The sequence below is a fragment of the Chelonoidis abingdonii genome, chromosome 25 (assembly GCF_003597395.2).
Source record: "Chelonoidis abingdonii isolate Lonesome George chromosome 25, CheloAbing_2.0, whole genome shotgun sequence".
Classification (NCBI taxonomy): domain Eukaryota; kingdom Metazoa; phylum Chordata; order Testudines; family Testudinidae; genus Chelonoidis; species Chelonoidis abingdonii.
Window position 1 is genome coordinate 8,306,179 of NC_133793.1, and position 19,392 is coordinate 8,325,570.

The window sequence follows — 19,392 nt, forward strand, 5'->3', positions numbered from 1 at the left end:
GTGGGCTAGAGTCTGAAGACTTGACTCAGACTTTATCTCAGGCCAAACTCTTATTGTCTCTGATGGGAGTTTAGAGTGAACAAGGGATGTATAAAAATGGAGTAGGGCCATCAGGAGTTGGCCATAAAACATGCAGTACCAGCTGCCTCTGGAGCCTCTCCCCAAAGCAGGCAGAACTACGGCTCGTGCTAAAGACACAGATGCAGGTTCACTGCCTGGAACTCCATTTAGTTCCCCGAAGTGCACACAGGTTGAGTTCGCTCTGTCATGATTTGAACCTGTGGTTGCAGAGAGTTTCCAGCAGAGGCTTAGAGCACTCAGGCTGCCTCCTTAGCAGTGCAGAGCTGTAACTATTGGGTGTAGAAGATAAGCAGCTAGCTTATGTAATGGAGGAAGGAAGGCCTTGCCTTGCTATGAAAACTAATGGTCATAATTCACTTACTACAGAGAATGAGGGATGAAACCTGAACTCACGTGAAAAATATTTGCAACATACAGGGGAAATAACCAAATCCAGTTTATAAAATTATTAACAAGTTCCCTGGTTCCATTGCCCCACACTGCAAGAAGTGGAAGAGAACACAATAGTAAAAAGCCACTGAATGATGGACCTGTGATAAAGAACTTGGATTGGATTGTACGTAAACCAATCCAGTTAGCTTTTTTTTCAGATAAACATTTACCTAAAAGCATCAATAGAAACACTTACAACAAGCCAGTGAATTGGCAGCTATTGCCTTTGTTATGATGCTTCATCTCTTTATTAGTTGCCCTTATTCATTCTTCATTTAAGACAGAGATATTAAACATGGAAAAGACACACCTGTTATTCCCGCTGTAAGCACAGAGGAGGGAAGGTGTCAGGTATTCAGTGGATATAAACATTTTATTAAAGTTAATGTTTAAAATCAGATTTACACAAGTTAAGAGGGAAGGTACTGTACATCTGGGGTCGGGCTTGAGTTATAGGGGATTGCAAGTATCCGTTACAAGGTTCACGAGGTACATACTGTGACAAAGTTCCTCTTCTACCTTGGTGGGTCCTGCGCATCTTGGCAGATTTGCTCACCTCAGTGATCTTCCCCACAGTCTGGGTCGCTCTCTCCTGTTGGTCTGATCAGGAGTGGGAGGTTTGGGAGGAAACAGGCCCGCCTCTATTCGGTTCCACCAGAGCCCTGTGGATTGCAGCTGTCTATAGTGCCTCCTGTAACAGCTGCAGGACAGCTAACTCCCTGCTACTTCCCCATGGCCTCCCCAAACACCTTCTTTATCCTCACCACAGGACCTTCTCTGGTGTGGATAATGCTGTCCTCCTTAATCCTCCAGCAGTTCACTCTCTCAGTTCAGCTCCTTGCTTCTGCTTCCAGCTCCCTCATCGCACTCCTTTCTCCTCTGGCTCCTCCCTGCCTGACTGGAGTGAGCTCCTTTTAAACCAGGTGCCCTGAGAGCCTGCCTTGATTGGCTGCAGGTGTTCTAATTAAAGTAGCTATCTACTGCCTCTAGAAAGTATCTAATTGCTCCAGGTGCCTTGATTAACCTGGAGCAACTGCCATTTGGTTACCAGGGTACTAGGGATTTGTTTAGCCTGGGGCTAACACACCTGTTTCTCAGTACTTTACTGTAGCCATCTGGCCTTGCCCCATCACAATACATATCAATTAACCAGCATAGATCCAGATTGGGGTGTGAGAGTTTTTAAAGCATCAGTGGATAAGTGGGCTCAGGTATGCCACCCAAGGAATGTATGAAGAGTCCAAATCAGTATTGGTATTACAGTTGATCTTAGCCAAAAGCCAAAGAAAAAGAGTGTAACTTAAACTAACCTTGTTTTCCGGTGACTTTGCTAACTGACTCTCCTGTCTATCAGCTTTGATTCAGAACCTCTGATAGATTCCGGCTGACGAGTGATAAGTGACTGACGAACACATGATGAGACTCCAGGCCCAATCTGTAGTCTCCATTCTCTAAAAAATAATCTGCTTAGAAATACTATTACCATCTGGGAAATGACCATTATTGAGAGCCTCTCTGAACAAGATTTGTTTCTCACTGTGACTTCATCCGGATCTGAACTTCCCCAAAGTTTAGATCTGAGATTTTTGGTACAAAGAAACAGGTGTCAGCTACGAAATCTGAGTCCCACCCCAAATTGACCCAAATTTTATGGGGCTTGAATCTGGCAGGTGAGCTTGGGCTCCCTCTCTAGTTTTAAAATAGGCCAACTTTTAGGTATAATCAGTTTGACATTCAAGAAACAAAAAGCCAGGTATTATTAAAGTGCAAAGATAACATAGCTTTCCTGGAAGCAATGCAGTTAGTAAAGGCACCCATGCCCATGAAAATGGAGGGCTGGATTCTAACACTCTTATGCATGTTGATTAGTACCTTACTCAGCGAGGAGTCCCATTTATTTGAGTGACGACAGTTGCCCAGTAGGGCAATCTTTAATGAGTAAAGGTTGGCAGAATCCGGCCCTTAGAGATCATTCAATGCTGTGCTAACACATCAGTGTGTTTTCATCCTGGCCATGCTCTCACTGTACCTTTAAATCCAAGTCTTTGAACAACATAGTTAAAAGCATGCCATTGTCCTGGATAGAGCTAGAGGCATGGGATGCAATGGCATTTAGTTCTAGGCAGCCCGGCTCCCTTGCTGCTGGTAGCACATCAGTTGTTTGAAAGTCCGGAGGCTGCAGTTTGTTTTCAGGATATGACAATGAATCTAATGACATCAACTGGCCTGTGCTGCGTTCCTCAGGGAGGTCATCACAAGTACAGACTGACTTTAGTAAGGGGGAGGATGATGATGGAGGAAGCCCATCCTCTGAGTTTGTGTCAACTGTCAGTGTGGACAGCAATGGCAGCAACCCTGCCATCTGCCGTCTGTAGTTTCCTCCTTCCTGCTGCAAAGATAGTGACTGCTGAGGCATGTGCAGGTTAGCTTCCTCACAGTCTGTCTGGAGCACCAGCTGCTGCACTGGCCCCATGGAGAACACCGATCCTGTCATGTCAGTGTCACTGCTTTCCCATAATCCTCTCTCTACCAGCTTCGGCCTCTGCTCCTTGTAATTTTCATCACAGTACCTTTCACCTGGTGTCTTGGTTTTAAGTTTGCCACTGACAAACCTTTCAGGAGAAATACCCGGCAGCATCTGGTCTGGCACCCTGTTGATGCATCTTGGGCTTTCAATGCACACTCCATATGTCAAGGCCAGAGGTTTCTTGTTCAGCGCGCATGGTAGATTTTCCTGGGCTATTTGAGGCGCGTACGCTGAAGAAAAACCATCCACTAGGTTGACTGGCTGAATGATGGGCTGAAATGCCAACACATTGGCCTGTTGTTGATAGGTAGGTTTTTGCAAAGGGAATAAAGATGTCTGCTGCAGCAGATTAATCGGCATTAACTGCACATCTGGAGTGTACAGAGTAGTTTTGGATAAATCATTAATGGGGCTTATAATATGCTCCACTGTTAGCATGAGGGGCTGGAAGGCTGAAATCCCTCTGAAGTCCTGTCATGGTAGAAAGACAAACGTTAGTGAGTAGCAATGAAGCTGTGAGTTTTCAAAGTTTGTTTTATATTATTGCAAAATTCCTTTGGGAAACTGTGCATAGGAACTTGCAGTCCACCATACTGGATCTGATCCACTGGCCCAGCTGATCTGCAATCCTGTGTCTTCCAGTGTTCCTTCAAAGGAAGGCAAACACCCCTCCTCGTGCACCAGACCAATTGTGCAATCCTCCATATGAGGAACAAACTCTTTCTTGACCTTTGCTGTATTTGGCTCACACCCTGCTGCATGGAAATGGATTGCCCTTAGCTTAGCATGCAGAGCTCCCAGTACCATTAATGGCCATTCAAGTGGAGGGATAAACATGTAGGCAAAGGTTATCAGAGGTGACTAGTGACTTTGGATGCCTCGATTTTTGGGTGCCCAACTTGATGCACTTTAATGGGGGGCTGATTTTCAGAAAGTGCTGAGCATCCATCTTCTAAAAATCAAGTCCCTCTAAGTTATTGCCAGCTGAGCACCCAAGAATGGAGGCACTCAGAATCATTAATCATTTTTGAAAACTTAGGCTATAAAGAATAATAAAAATGTTGCTTTTGGGGTTCACAATTTTGAAACCTTCCAGCAGATCACCTCAAAGTCAGCCCTTCTCCAAGGAGAATAAACTCAGCTTCCTTAACCTTTCATAACAAAGAGTCTTCAGATCTGCCATCACCTGTGTTGCCCTACTCTGAAACTCTCCATAACAATCTTTCCTGAGCTAGAATGTCCAGGCTGCATTGCCAAAGGAGCGTTATACATGCCTCATACAATTACCTCTTCTGTACAGTTCTCTGCCACAACTAGTCATGCTAGAATTCTATTTTTGGTGGGATAAGTCTCATGACTAGAATATTGGTATAGAGGGATGTATATTGTTTGGGAAGGGCAGGCAGGATAAAAAGAGAGGAGATATATCAAGAATATATGCACTCGTTCTGAGGTCCAGAAGGGGATGAGAGACAGACCAGATGAAAGTCTTTGGGTAAAGACAAAAGGGGTAAAACAATAGGGGTGATGTCATGGTAGGTGCCTACTCTAGACCACCAAATCAGGAAGAGGAGGTGGATAAGGCATTTCTAGGACAAATATCAAAACTATCTAAAACACAAGACCTTGTAGTAATGTGGAACTTTAACTACCCAGACATCCGCTGGAAAAGTAATATGGCAAAACACAACATTTCTAAAATAGTCTTGGACTGTACATGGGAGAACTTTGTGTTTGGAAAATGGAGGAAATAACTAGAGGACAGCCACATTAGATTTGATGCTGACCAAGAGGGAGGAATTGGTAGAGCATCTGAAGGTGGAAGGCAACGTGGGTGAAAGCAATCATGAAATGGTAGATTTCATGACTCTAAGAAGCAGAGAGAGTGAGAACAGCAGAACAAGGACAATGGACTTCAACGCAAACTTTAAACAATATCTAAGGGAAAAAGGAGTTCAGGACAGCTTGCAGTTTCTCAAGGAGACAATATTAAAGGCACAACTACAAGCTATCCTAATGAAAAGAAAAGACAGGAAGCCTAGTAAGGGGCTAATATGGCTCCATCAGAAGCTCTTTAATGACCTGAAAACCAAAAAAGGAATCCTACAAAAAGTGGAAACATGGATGAATAGCTAAGGAAGAGTTACAAAAGAACAGCACAAGCATGTAGGGACAAAATCAGAACAGCTAAGGCACAAAATGAATTACAACCTAGCAATGGACATAAATGGCAATAAGAAGAGGTTCTTTAAATACATTAGGAACAAGAAAAAGATGAAGGGAAATGTAGGTCCTCTATTTAGTGGGGAAGGAGAGCTAATAACTGATGACATCAAGAAGGCTGAGGTGTTTAATTTCTATTTTTCTTCATGCTTTACTATAAAATTAATGATGCCCAGATAACTCAACACAATTAATACTAACAAGGCAAAAAGAACACAAGCCAAATTAGGTAAAGAATAGGTTAAAGAATATTTAGATAAGTTGGATGTGTTCAAGTCAACAGGATCTAATTAAATTCCTCCTTGAATATTTAAGGAATAAATTGAAACAATCTTAGAACTGCTAGCAATTATCTTTGAGAATTTCTGGAGGATGGGCGAGGTCCCAGAGGAATGGAGAAGGACAAACAGAGTACCTCTCTTTAAAAAAGGGAACAAAAAGGATAGGGGGAATTAGAATGTTAATAATAGTGTTATAAGCAATAGCCAGCATGGATTTGTTAAGAACAAATCATGCCAAACCAGTCTAATTTCCTTCGTTAACAGGGTTACTGGCCTAGTGGATGGAGGAAAGCAGTAGATGTGATATATCTTGATTTTAGTGAGGCTTTTGACACAGTCCCACGTGACAGTCTCATAAGCAAATTAGGGAAATGCAGTCTAGATGAAATTACTATACAGTAGGTGCACAACTAGTTGGAAGATGATACTCAAAAGGAGTTATCAATGGTGTACTGTCAAACTAGGACAGCGGAGAGGGTCAATCTGGGTCCATTACTGTTAAAATATTTTCATTAATAAGTTAGATAATGGAGTGCAGAGTACCTCATTGAGGAAGGAAAAATCAAATATAGAATTACAAAATGGGGAATGGCTAGGTAGTGGTTCTGTTGAGAAGGATCTGGGGGTTCGAGGGGATCACAAATTCAATGAGACAACAATATAATGCAGTTGTAAAAACGACTAGTATTCTGGGGCGTATTAACAGGAGTGTTATATGTAAGACACTGAAGGTGACCGTCCCATTCTACTCAGCACTGATAGGCCTCAGCTGGAGTACTGGACCCACTTCTGAGCACCACATTTTAGGAAAGATGTGGACAAACTGGAGAGAGCCCAGAGAAGAGCAGTAAAAATAATAAAAGGTTTAGAAAACCTGACCTATCAGGAAAGGTTAAAAAAAAACACTGGGCATATTTGCTCTTGAGAAAAGAAGATAGAAGGGGGACCTGATAACAGTCTTAAAGTATGTTAAAGGCTGTTATAGAGAGCATGGTGATCAGCTGTTCTCCAGGTCCACTGAAGGCAAGACAAGAAGTAATGGGCTTAAATCTGCAGCAAAGGAGATTTAGGTTAGATATTAGGAAAAACTTTCTAACTCTAAGGGTAGTTAAGCTCTGGAATAGGCTTCCAAGTGAGTCTGTGGAATCCCTGTCACTGAAGGGTTTTAAGAACAGGTTAGACAAACACCTGCCAAGGATGGGCTAGGTTTACTTGGTCCTGCCTCAAGCACTGGGGGTTGGACTTGACTTCTCAAGGTCTCTTCCAGCCCTACATTGCTATAATTCCATGATCCTATTCAGATGGATTCACATTCTCCCATATTAAACATTTCCTGTAAAGATTTAAGGACACTTACCAAAGACTTGGGCCGTGCTGTGTGTTGCTTGATGTATTTATAGCTCACATAACATACCACAGCAAACAGCGATCCTGTAGCAAATGTAATTCCCCCAACACAGTATATGAGCCAGGTGGTGTCTGTTCAGTGGGGGGAGGGAAATGCAATTTAGCCTCACAGAATAGGGTTGGAAATAATGTACTGGATCATCTAATCCATCCTTCAGCATTCAGTTCTTAGGGCTTAACGGTGCCATTAAGCATATCTGTTTTCCACCATGCTCTTTATTGCTGCTTGAGATCATCACTTTTTTCCCCATTCCTAATGGACTGGTGAGAATAAATTGATCCCACTCCTTCTTATAACTCTGAATGTAATTGCAAACTGTCTCTCCTAGGCAGCTCTCCCCATGGTTAGCTGTGTCTGATTGCACAAAGACCTTGGAGTAGTGGAAACTTAAAACAGAGGAATAACATGCTGCTGGACTGTGCTCTGCAATGTAGTGGTTCTCAAGCCTTCTCATGGAATGGACCCACCTCTTATTAGAGTGTCACATGGACACCTCCACTCCGGTGGGCAGCAGGTATCAATGGCCAGGGGAGGCTAAGCCTCCCCTAACCCAGGCCGTGGCCCCACTTTGCCCCAAGACCCTGCCCTTGCTCCCCCTGTCTCCCAAAGCCAGTGTCCAGTTGATGGGCTGGAGCTTAGGGCTTGGGCCAGCGGCCAGGGGCTGGGGCAGCCAGGGGTGGTTTGGGCCAGCCAGCAGCCCTGGGCAGCTTGGGGGTCAGGCCAGACAGCACGGCTGGGTGGGCTGGCTGGGGCTCCTCTGGCCGCAGAGAGAGAGGTAGGGAGAAGGGGGAGGAGTGCTCAGAGCTTCAGTGGGTGGAGGGGTGGGGCCAGTGCTAGCTTCCCTGAAGCGGGGCAGGGTTCACCCACCGCCCATGTTCCCTCCACATCTCCAACTACACGGGCCTCTAATTCAGACGTGCAGATTTAGCAGGCTCACCTGGTAACGTACTAACACAAAACACATGAGGCTGGCTTCTTTTTTCTAAAAACTTGAGATATATTGTGACATTATATTCAGTGTCTGGGTTCAAGTAAGAAACTTCAAATTCTTTGTTGTACTCATTCTTTTCCCACTGTTCAAACAAAAAACAAAACAAAACAAAAAACCCCAAAGCAGAGATTTGTATTTTAAAGAGGTTAAATTATTTAATTACGTCAACTCCAATTGAAAAAAATCAACAAAAAACTTGTATTAACCAATAAAATCCTCACCTGACTCTTACTAATAACCTCCAAGACTAGCAAAACATCTGATCAGTTTTTCACCATTAGGTTGTTTGCTTTTTGTATTTCACTTCCCTGACACAATGAAGATAGTAAGCTGGTTGGATAATTTTCACTGCAAGATATTTCCATCACAAAAGCATATTTTGACAAAACTAAATTTTTCCACAAAAATCACCTCGATGTTGCTGAAATTTTGTTTAGGAAAACATCGAGAAAAAACTTTCAAAAGTGTCAAAAGAGCCAGTTTTCACATTTTTGGAACAAAGAGTTTTGATTTTTCATTTTTAAACAACTTCTCATTTTGAAACATACATATCAAAAGAGAGCTAAAATTGAAACAAAACGTTTCAGCCGACCTGAAATGAATGTTTCATGAAAATTTTTGAAATTGTGGGTTTTTTGTCACTATTTAGAATGAAAAAAAGTTTCAAAATCTTGAAATTTTTCATGGGACAGATTGAAAATCCATTTTCCAACCAACTCTCCCAGATAGGTCATGTTCCCATTTGAGTCTGGTCAGTCTCTAGTCAGTTGTAGAATTGGGCTTCTCTGAATATCAAAGATACTGAAAATTCTCTTGTTGTTCAGAAATCCCATCTACCATGAATTCACTTTTATGCCTGCCCCGCCCCTGCATTTGATTCAGACAAACAAGGCTAGGTTTTACGAAAGCCAACAGTTAGTGCGTCTGTGGAGGTGTTACCTCTTGGTGTGTCTTTTGGCTGAATAGCATCATGTGGTAATCGATGGTACCAAATCTGCTGTAGATGTCTTCCACAGTTAGCTGGGAGCCATCCTCATCTCTCAGAGGAGTGTAGGGGGGTTGGATGAAAAACTTTATGGATCTAACACTAGGAATGTATTTCACCTCCGGCTTTCCAATAGTAGCTAAGAAGATGGAGAGTGAGCAATGTCATTTAACTAGGCAAAAGATGATAAATTACTACAGCATCTGTTTAATGATTGCTTCTGACATTGTACAGTGCCCTTCAGCCCAATATGCCTGACAGCCTAGAGTTATTAAACTTTTATGGAGCTTTATAAAATGTGGCATCAATCATTCCTTATCGCAGGCTGTGAAAGAATCACTATGAACGATGAATTCTCAAATAAACTGAAGGGCAAGTGTCAAAAGAAATCGAACAAGATTATAGGTGGAGGCAAAGCGTTTGATCAGCTGTGAGTTAAAAGCGACCCCCTGTAGTGCATCAGCGTCACATAGCCTTAAAAATGAAACTGTAGAGAATGACTGTGGGGTACACTAGTCCCACTTTGAGATACACCCCAAAGAAAGGTGAATTTCTAATAGTTAGGGATATTACATGGCACTTTTATAGCACGTTTCATGCAAGGATGTCAAAGTGCTTTGGAAACACTGAGGCCTACACCTAAAACTTGGGTTGACCTAGCTACATCACTCGGGGATGTGAAAAATTCACACTCCTGAAAGATATAGTTAAGCTGACTAAACCCCAGTATAGACACGCCTAGGTTGACGGAAGCACCACTGTGGAATTTAGATATGCATATACCCTAAATCTCACAATGTCCCTGTGAAGTAGGCATGGCAAATATCACGCCCATTTTACAGAGAGGGTAAAATGAGGCAGAAAGAGGCTAAAGGACTTGCCCAAGACCACACTGTCAATCAGTGGCAGTCATGATTTGGAGGTGGGATTATGTTAATTATTCATAAAGCTGGCAGATTATCCTAACCTTCTACAGCTCCAATCTCACAGCTTCCATGACTAGGTCTGTGGCTGCTCACAGGCTCCCATCATACCCCTCTTAGTGTTCTGCTGGGTCTCGCTATTCCCAATAGAGCCCACAAGTGCACTAAACTGGGCAGTTGCTCCTTCAGAGATATCTGGCTTTCCATAGTAGGTCAGCAGCCCTTCTCCACCTCCAACCCACTCTGGACACAAATGTCAGCAGGAGCCCAAAGCTCCCTAGTCAAACTCCTTCCTGTCCAGCATCACAGTCTCTTTCAGAGGGGGAAACACCCAGAAGCCACTTTCCATAGTGTCCTTTGTCCTGCAACACTGAAGCCAATGGACATGTCACAGTAAACATTAATAAGAACAGGACTGAGCCTACAGTAATCAGGTGTGGTGTTAACAGACTCCAGCCATATCCCTTACTGTCTTCTCTGGGGTAGAATCTCTGCGAGCAGACCCAGTCGGAAGAGCAGCAGTTCTGGACTATGGCCCTCACTCGAGCATAGTAGGGCTCTCTGAAGTTTTCTGTCTCGTGTGTGAGGTTACAGAAGGGCTGCGTGATATTCTGGCACTCGCTCTTCTGAAGCCAGTCTTCATCCCCGTACCTAAGAGAAGATAAAGTGACTGCTCTCAGTCCGCCCTATCAAATTGCTAGAATATATTTTTACACAATCATAGACACACATGCGTGCACGCTCCCTAAATATTTGACATCTAAAATATCAAAGTAATGACCAACACGAATGCCACTATTTTCTGCTTCTTGAGTGCTTTTCAGAGCAGGATCTCACAGCATTTTACAAATATGAGTGAATTAAGCCTCAGAATGCTCTTGTGAAGTGTCATTTCACACACACCCATTTTACAGATAGGGAAACTGAGGCACAGAGCAGGGAAGTGACTTACCCAAAATGAACAGTCAATCCTGTAACAGAACCCAGGTCTTATAGCTCCCAGACCCAAAGTGGTTTCTAGCCCTCTATAAATGAGTCAGTATACAGACTGGGGACATACAATTATTGGGTCGTTTAAAGATTCTTTTCTTTCAGCCACTGATGAGAATTTATTCAGCAAGTGGGTAACTTTTTGCCCTGTCTCTTCATGAAAAAGGGGCTTGTTTACATGAACAACAGATCAGCATCAAAAAGGGGCTAGGAAGTACACACAACTCACTCACTGCAGCTGGCAAAGACCTTGAACAGATTAAAGGTGACATTTGCAGAATTGGGTGCCTAACGTTAGATACTTATATCCTTTATCTAGACACCTAAAGAGGCCTGATTTCTAGAAGGGCTGAGCACCTACCTACTCAGCTGCCAGGCAATGGGTACCTCTGGGAACCCTGCTACTTTCTGTATTTAGGTTCCTAGATATGGATTTAGGCACATATCGACACCCAACATGGAACATTTTGACACTTACTAGAGGAAACTCCGCTTCAATTCTGAGCTTCAGTTCTGAGATCATAAGGTAGGTGTATAAGGAGCACACACCCTCTCTGCCTTTTCTGGAAGGGGTTCAGGAATCCCTGTGTTTGCTGTATTTGCCAGCTGGTAACCAGGACCCTAGAGGAGAATTTTCTTACACATGGAGCCTTCCATGCAGCAGCCAGTCTCACTGTGTGTGTGCACATCCTGCTCAGGACCCCAGCTGGTCTGGGATCCACAAGGCCCATAAGCAGCAGCTGTGCCAGCTCCAGGTGACTGGGAATGGGCTGTTCTTATCTCTTGTGGAAGAGGCTCCTTGCACAGATTGTTTCTCCTCCTCTCAGGGGAACCGTAAGGAGAATCTGATCCCAGACGCCAGTGCTTAATTTGTAATGAAAGAGGTGCATGGGCTCAAGCAATTTTTTTACTTTCATAACGGATGCGGCAAGATCAGAGGTGCCAGGGCTATGAACTGCCCAAGCTAGATGTGCCAGGGCTCAGCCCTGCCAAGCCATGGCACAAATTAAGCACTGCCAGAAGCTCCCTGTAGCTTGGCAGCTAGAGCAGCTACCCAACGGAGCACAGGGATTGGGGTCAGTCTTCGCCAAAGCCCCTCATGGCTTGTCCTGCAACCACTGGCTTGCCAGGCAGACTTGGGGTATAGCCCTCGCAAAGCAGCTGCAGGGCTTTGAGCCCAGGAGTTATTTTCTGTGTATGGGTGGTGACAAAAGACAAAGGAACTGAGCACGACAGGGCATTCCAGCCCAGCCCAGTGGCACTTAGGAGGTTGTTTGTGGAGCAGCCTAAGTGGAAGGTAGCTGTATCAGGGGCCTCCCACCAGCAAGGATCCCCAACTTTTCATTTGCTCAAAGCAGGGTTTTCCTACCAGTGAGGGGAGGCTGCCTAGTGCCCTCCCAATGAAAGCTGCTCATGTCTCACATTCCCACTCCAGCCTCATGCAAACAGGCAGCTGTGCCCTCTCCTTATGGCTTTTTCATTAATTAGTACAATTAACACACATCTGGGAGCTGAATGGTTAATGAGCTGGCTGCAGTCTTTCATCTGCTCCTCCTGGCACCTGCCTGATTATGGAATCTGTCCATGTCTTGCTTGGAGAAAGTGTTGCCTGTTGGTGAAAACATGGGGAGCAGGTGGGCTGAGAATCTGGATGCCTGGGTTCCATCCCCAGCTCTGCCACTGAATCATTGTATGTAAATTCGCTGTTAAGTTTGTCAGCTGAGAACCCATCCAAAGCCCAATGAAATGAATTGAAAGACTCCCTCTGAATTCAGTGATCAAGTCCTGGGTGACCAGGACCCTACAGTAGACTTGTTCAATGGACGGGGGCTTCCAGCTTGTGGCTGCACTCACCCTGGGCCTGATACTGCAGCCTTTATGCAGAGCAGCATTTACCCAGCTATAGTCCCACCGCAGCTCACATGAGTAAGTGCAGCTCAGGAAAAGAACAGGGTTGCATAATTGGGTCCTTCCTGCATGTGGCTCGTGCACCATCACAGATGCAGCCCGGGACCTCATGGGCTGTAGGACCAGATGATCCACAAAGGATCCTCCTTGTTTAGACTGCACTTTCCCTTGGGGCTTTTAGCTAACTCTGCTAATCGAACGTGATCACTGTCGCTGACTCACAGCAGGCTTGGGCAGGGATGGTCGGGCTGGGGTTAGAGAGTGGCAGAACCGTGAGCTTTCTGAGAAGAAGACCTTCCAGCTGGGCCAGAGTGCGGTGGGATTGCAAGAAAATTCTAACTGCCAATTATCTGAAGTCCCCCTGGGCGTAACCTGGGAAGTGTTATGTGGCCTGTTTCTAAACCAGCTCTCAAATGCCCATGACTGTATCAAGAAATAACCTCTCCCTCTCCCTCCCCACAGAGAGGAGACTTGGCTCTGCAGAGCAGAAAATATGTGCTGCTTCAAACTGGCTGGAAAATGAACCAACAATAATAATAATGGAACTGAGTTTGTTTCTCCATTTTATTTTGTTTTTGCCAAAAGTTTTCCACCCATCTCTAGTTCTGGAACAATCATTTGAAGCTCTTCAATAGTCTTGCACATCTCTTTTAGCCCAAATCATTTTACCAAAGTACAAGCAGTATTAGTAGCTGTATTTCACAGATGGGGAAATTGAGGCACAGAACAGCCTAAGGTCCCACAGTAGGTCAGTAGCAGAGCAGGGATTAGAACCTCAACCACCAGCCCAGGGTTCTTATCCACTGGGCCGGAGAGCTTTCAGTTTCCGTTTATTCCTTCTTAACTGACAGTCACTCTCCAGCTGAGATTAACTCCAAGACCCTGGAGCTCAGTTCCAAACAGAGTCACTTCCATGGCAGTCAAAGAAGCAGCCACTGGCAGCTAAGCCTGCTTTCCTGCTCCAGCCCTTTTCTCCCTGAAATCCAGGAACTCAACACCCATTCAAGCAGGACCCCAAGGAGAAGGCAAAGCCCACATACCGTTTGTACTGGACTTCATACACTGTGCCTGGGGGAGTCTCTGCTTCGCTTTCCCACTTGAAGATGTTTTCAAAGTTTGTAGAAGAAAAGGCTGCATGTTTCAGAAGCGGTGACCTCTCTGCAATCGAACAGCCTAGAGGAATGAGGGAGCTAGCATTGAAAGGCACATTCCAAGTCATAACACCAGGGTTTCCAGCTTTGCCACAACACTCAGCCAGCTGTGGGGGTGCTAGTTATCCCTATGGTAGTGATCAAGGACTACAGACTATGCCCATTACAGTCAGCTAGAGATGGGCTGAAGACCTGGTGTTTGGATCTGGACTGAGCTTAGGTTGGAGCTGGGGATGAGGCCAGTTGCTGGAAACAGCCTGCAATTCTGCAACAGTGCACTTAGCAAACAAGCCACATGTGACTGGTCAGATCCTGAGCTGGACCCCCAAGCAGCTCGTGGGGAGTAGCAAGGGGCAACAGTGCATTTATGCCATCTCTGCATTCCTGTAGACCTCGAGCTGTCCAGGCCTCTGGCTTGTTCCCTGAAGGCTGCTCTGATTTACACCATCAGCTCTAAGGGTCATTTAGGCAGTCCTGAATCAGCCAGATATAAAGGGGTGCTGGCCACGCTCCCTTTCCCCTGGGCCATGTCCACCCTGGCCATGGGGAAGGGTGGGTGGAGATTAAGCTCTTGAGGCAAGGACCATCTTTCTGTCACGTGTCTGTGCAGTGCCTAGCACAATGGGGACCTGTCCCTTGGTTGGGGGGCCCTTAGATGCTACTGCAATATATATAATAAGTGCTAGTCTAGTGGCTTGACACCACCTGAGGATTCCCCTGATCTGGGTACCAAAGGCAGCTTGCCAAGAACAATCCATGCCTCCCTGCCTCTTCCCTGGGCAATGAGGAGCATTACTCTAACATTTAGGGTGTCACTTCCTGGCTGACCTTGCTGAACCCTGAATGAGTGAGTGCAAAGGACCTCTCCTGCCAAGAGAAGTTGGGCTGGCTAGTTGGGTTGGATTCAAGATGATTGTACAGAGAGCAATACTCAGAGGAATTGCTGAAGGGCCTGGCAGTGGACTCTGGCCTGGGAGCGTCAGGGTGAAGACAATTCCCCAGCTATGTGGCATCTGACTTCACCAGGCTCGGCCCAGGAGCCTGGCTCTGGGAAGCAGGGAAATCACGTGATCTTTCTCTAGGTGCTCCAGAGAGCTAGCTCTGCCCCAGCAATCAGCCCAGCAAGACGCTGATGTGAGCCACGGACCAGGACTCAGGCTTTGGGCTCCCTTCAGAGCACTCACTCACGTCAATACACAAGGCAGGCAAAGTTTTCCCATGACTTATTTGTGCTACCTGCTGGTCTGGAATGCAGCCGAGGGAACTGATCCAGGCTCTTGTGTTTAGCATCTAACCCTCAAAGAGGCCGTGTTTACACAGCAAGCCCTGGCTGTCCTCTGGAGCCAATGACGTACATTTCAGAAGTCACTAGGTGCAGCTGAAGCGACAGGGAAACGTATTGGCACCGTGCAATATGTAAACAGGGGCTGGTCAGATTCTGCCCTGACGGACACCCCCATTCTGAGTGCGAGCTGTTTGGGGCGGAGCTGTGCCTGCCTCTGTCTGTGCAGGGCCCAGCACAGCTTCCCTCTGGGCACAAGGGCAGTGCACACGGATAGTAACGTGGGCGCTGGTGGGGGTGGAAAGAAGGCAGGACGTGGCCCTAAGTATGCCCCAGGGTGAAAGGCCCTCTGTGGGTTCCTGAAGCCAGGTCTGAGGGCTGATCCTGTGGCCCCTGTGCTCACATAGCCAGCCTCGGAAAGATGCTGCCCCTGGCGCTGCTCAGCATAAAAGGGTTGCTGCTGCCTTTTCTCTTGCCCTGCTGTCCCAGAGCGCCCCTGGGGTCAGCACGTGACTCTGAGTCTTCCTCTGCCCACGAGGGAGTTGGGGAAAATGCCATCTGCATGCTACCTCCACACCCCCCCAGCCCGCTTGATCCCCACAGAAGTCGCTTTTGCTCAGATGTGTCCTGGAAGGAGCTCTGCAGGGCTTGGAGGAGCAGGAGCGGGGGCGAGGGCAGGAGTCTGGCCATGGTCTGTGACACTGGAGAGCCTGCTGGATTCCTACACAGACACCGGAGTGAGTTAATCCAGCTGGGAGCAGCCATAGGTCCCACTGTCGCCTACCTAGCATTCCCAGGGAGACCCAGCCACTGGCAGGAGGGTGCTCCAACAGAACACAGGGGAGAAAGGGGCTTTCCAAGTGGATGGCTCCATCTGCCGTGGATTTGGAGGCACACTTCAAACAGATCTCAGGGATCCATGGTGCGGTGAGATCTGAACCCCTCACCCTGCCCTGTCCCGCATCCCTGTCCTGAGGATCCTGCTGCTGAAAGGGGTGATGCGGCCCCTTAATCACTAAGCTCAGCTCTTTGCCTGGTGTATTTGCTGACAGTAACAGGCCTGAACTCTGGGGCTGCCTCTTGCAGAAACTCAGTCAATGATCTGACCCCTATGATTCCTCTATCTCCCTTCCCCCACCACTTTCCTATTGCCCCTTCCTCCATCCCCAGGGTGTGCTAATTTTAAGAGGGCCTGATCCAAAGCCCATTGAAGTCAATGGGAACCTTTCAGCAATTTCGACAGGCTTTGGATCGGGCCTAGGACAAGCCCCTAGTCCTTCTCTTGCTAGTCCATACAGCACCATGCACTCCAGCAGCGCTACAAAAACAACTAAGACTAGAGCAATGCTGGCAGAGAGTTTAAAAACTAACCCAAGCAGAAGCGAACTCTCTAGGTCAGTGGTTCTCAACCAGGGGTCCAGGGCCCCGTGGGGAGCTGCGAGCATGTTTCAGTGGGGCCGCCAAGCAGGGCCAGTGGGACCCCACAGCAGAAAGCTGAAGCCCCATTGTCTGGGACTGAAGCTCAGGACCCTGAGTCCCACCACCTGGGGTTGAAGCTGATGCCTGGGCAATGTAACTTCGCCAGGGCTCCTGTGGCATGGGGCCCTAGGCAATTGCCCTGCCTGCTATCCCCTAACACCAGCCCTGGCTTGTATATGCAGAAAACCAGTTCTTGTGGCACAGGTGGGCCGTGGAGTTTTTATAGCATATTGGTGGGGGCCTCAAAGAAAAAGGTTGAGAACTCCTGCTCTAGGTCTCATTTCAGGGCAGCCACGTAACAGCCACCCCCAGCTGGGGGAACCAGCCCCTGCACCAGTAAAACCATTGAAGGCCGTAGTTCTCCCGGTTGAAAGGAAATGAAAGCCGGTACTTACCCACCAGGGAACAGACAGCCCAAAAGATCAGAGACTCCTTCATGAATGACTCTGTGAGCTGGGACATGACGATGGGGATGTTTCCCAAGCCCAGGTGAGTCACCTCTGAAGGGAAGTAATTTCCTGCCTTCAGGAATGTAAGCGACGCTGGCCAGGAACAGGCTGCGGAGCTACCGGCCTGCCTTCATTCCCGTTGGAGCACATGAAGCCGTGCGCGCGCAAGAGGGAATGGGAGGCCACACACGCAGTGTGTCGTACAAAGGTACACAAGGAGTGAAAAGTTCCCCGCTTTCTGAACTGAAGTCAAGTGCTGCTTTCTGATAAGGAACTGCCTGCCTGAAAGCCCTTGCTGGTACTTCCCATCCTGGCAGTGGTTTTTCTGGTCTGGTGGCTTTACCTCTGTTATTTTAAAAGGCAAAACTGGTGTCAGTGCATATTTGTGGTTACGTAACCTCTGCAAACAAGGCAGCTAGTTTCATTGGAAACACTTTGTGGCTGCTTCCTTCACTCCAAAAACACCCACCTCACTTGTTAGTGAGCTCTATGCCTGTTGCATTTAATATGCATTAGAATCAACTGGCTGATGTGCAGCACTGCCCTCTATGGAATGGAATCTGAATTGATCAACTGTGTGTCATAGTCCCTACATCATTAGCTAGCTATGGAAATTTTCCTGTAGCTCAAGCAGTAGAGGCCTGGGCTTTTGGAGCCAGAGGAGCTAAGCAGTATCCCCTATTACAGCTGTGAAGTTCCAAGTGACCACTACAGCCAGCCCATGAACAAACATCCTACTGTAGATGTGGCTGTTTGTTACATAACGTTCCCCCCAAAAATCATGGGTTTGGCCCCCTCAAAAAAAAATCATGAGGTTTAATCTATATTCAGGACTCTTGTTCTTTGCCTTCCAGTCTTTGAGCCTTTTGGGCACCTTCAGGTCACAATTTCAGGCTTTTCTCCGCAACCACAAGGGATAGAGACTTCTTTTAAAAAGGCTGAGCTTCTCACCTAATCCTGTGCCTCCAGGAGCTGGAGCTTTAAGAATAGACCAAGTATCATGAGACTTGCGATAAAGTCATAAGAGTTGGCACCGCTTCTCACTCTCTGTTTGGCTTGGAAGAGTTCCCAGGCACAGCGATTTTGTGTGCATAGCCATGGAAAAGCCCCCACTCCCTGCAAGCTATCTGCTGCTGGACTCTAAAGTACAGTAACTTCACAGCTATTGGATGGATTCTTGCCTGGATATTTCTGGGGTTTGTATTATCAATTGCTCAGTATCTTACTGTTCACAACAGAGTGAAATCCTGGGGCTCAAGTGTTGCCTAGGACTATCCTGGCCTACTACATAAATCTGGATTTCACCTGAGGCAGAGCAAAACAGCCACCCTCCCTGGCATCTAGCTGCTAACACCACCAGAGCTTTGGCCCAAGCAAATGGCTGATCAACGAGATCACCCTCAAAGCATTCCCTGAGTGTGTAACAGAGCTGAGCCTTGAACAGGCAGAGGCCGACCTCTTGGCCCCATTCTGAGGTGGGAACTTGGTACTCTTTAAAGCCAATTTAAAAATCCAATAGACTTGGTTTCCCCTTTCATTTTTCCTTGGAGTTCGGTTTAGGGGCAAAGATTTTCTCCCAAGCACAAACCATCTCAAATGAGCCTGGGGCCCAACTTACAACCTCTTTAAATTAATTACACTCATCGAATACAGTAGTAAAGCCCTGTGCACCATAACCTGATTGTGATGTCCTGAAGGCCAAACATATATTAGGAAAATACCACAGCTGATGCCTACCCAGTCCCTGATCTTCTATTATTCTCTAGTTCTCTACCTCAGATTTATTCTAGCACCCATCCCAGTAGGATATAAGCCCTGATGAATGCTCTGAGTGCGCCACAAATTCACAGAAAAGCTCATGTATGTATCCCTCCCACCTCATCTGGGCAAGCTGTAGAAGTCCAACCAGTGGATTAAGCAAAACCTACCTATCAATTAGCACTGCTTGTGTCTAATCACACAGCCCTGTCCATCAAGGAGCTCTGTGGATGAAGAGTGTAAAACTGTCCTCATGTTTTCCTCTCCTCAGAACTCATGTTACTTGTTAGAAGAAGAAGCAGGTTGACCCAGATGCGGATTGAGTAGATGGAATCTGATACTTGTTCCCCTGGACCCAATTGTCCAGTAAGCCCCGAACTGATTACAACACACTCTTTTTGTTTAGATTAGTATGTACACACCTACATCCATTACAATACCCCAAAACCCCTTAAGTAATAGAAACACCTACCCTTAGTAAACCCACCCCTATTTAGTACTCATAACATTACATGTTACTTTTA

At 46.4% G+C, this 19,392-nt stretch overlaps 1 protein-coding gene across 1 annotated transcript; it reads right to left on the reverse strand.

Annotated features, from left to right (window-relative positions):
* Window positions 1-919: 919 nt before the first annotated feature.
* IL22RA1 (interleukin 22 receptor subunit alpha 1) lies at window positions 920-17,411 on the reverse strand. The gene is made up of 8 exons (XM_032789550.2): window positions 17,057-17,411; window positions 13,790-13,922; window positions 10,321-10,502; window positions 8,883-9,067; window positions 7,890-8,025; window positions 6,902-7,023; window positions 1,652-3,511; window positions 920-1,009 (listed from the first exon to the last, which is right to left on the reverse strand). The coding sequence occupies exons 1-7, from the start codon at window positions 17,121-17,123 to the stop codon at window positions 2,534-2,536; spliced, it is 1,803 nt and encodes a 600-aa protein (XP_032645441.1). The 5' UTR covers window positions 17,124-17,411; the 3' UTR covers window positions 920-1,009; window positions 1,652-2,533.
* Between the last annotated feature and the right edge of the window lie 1,981 nt (window positions 17,412-19,392).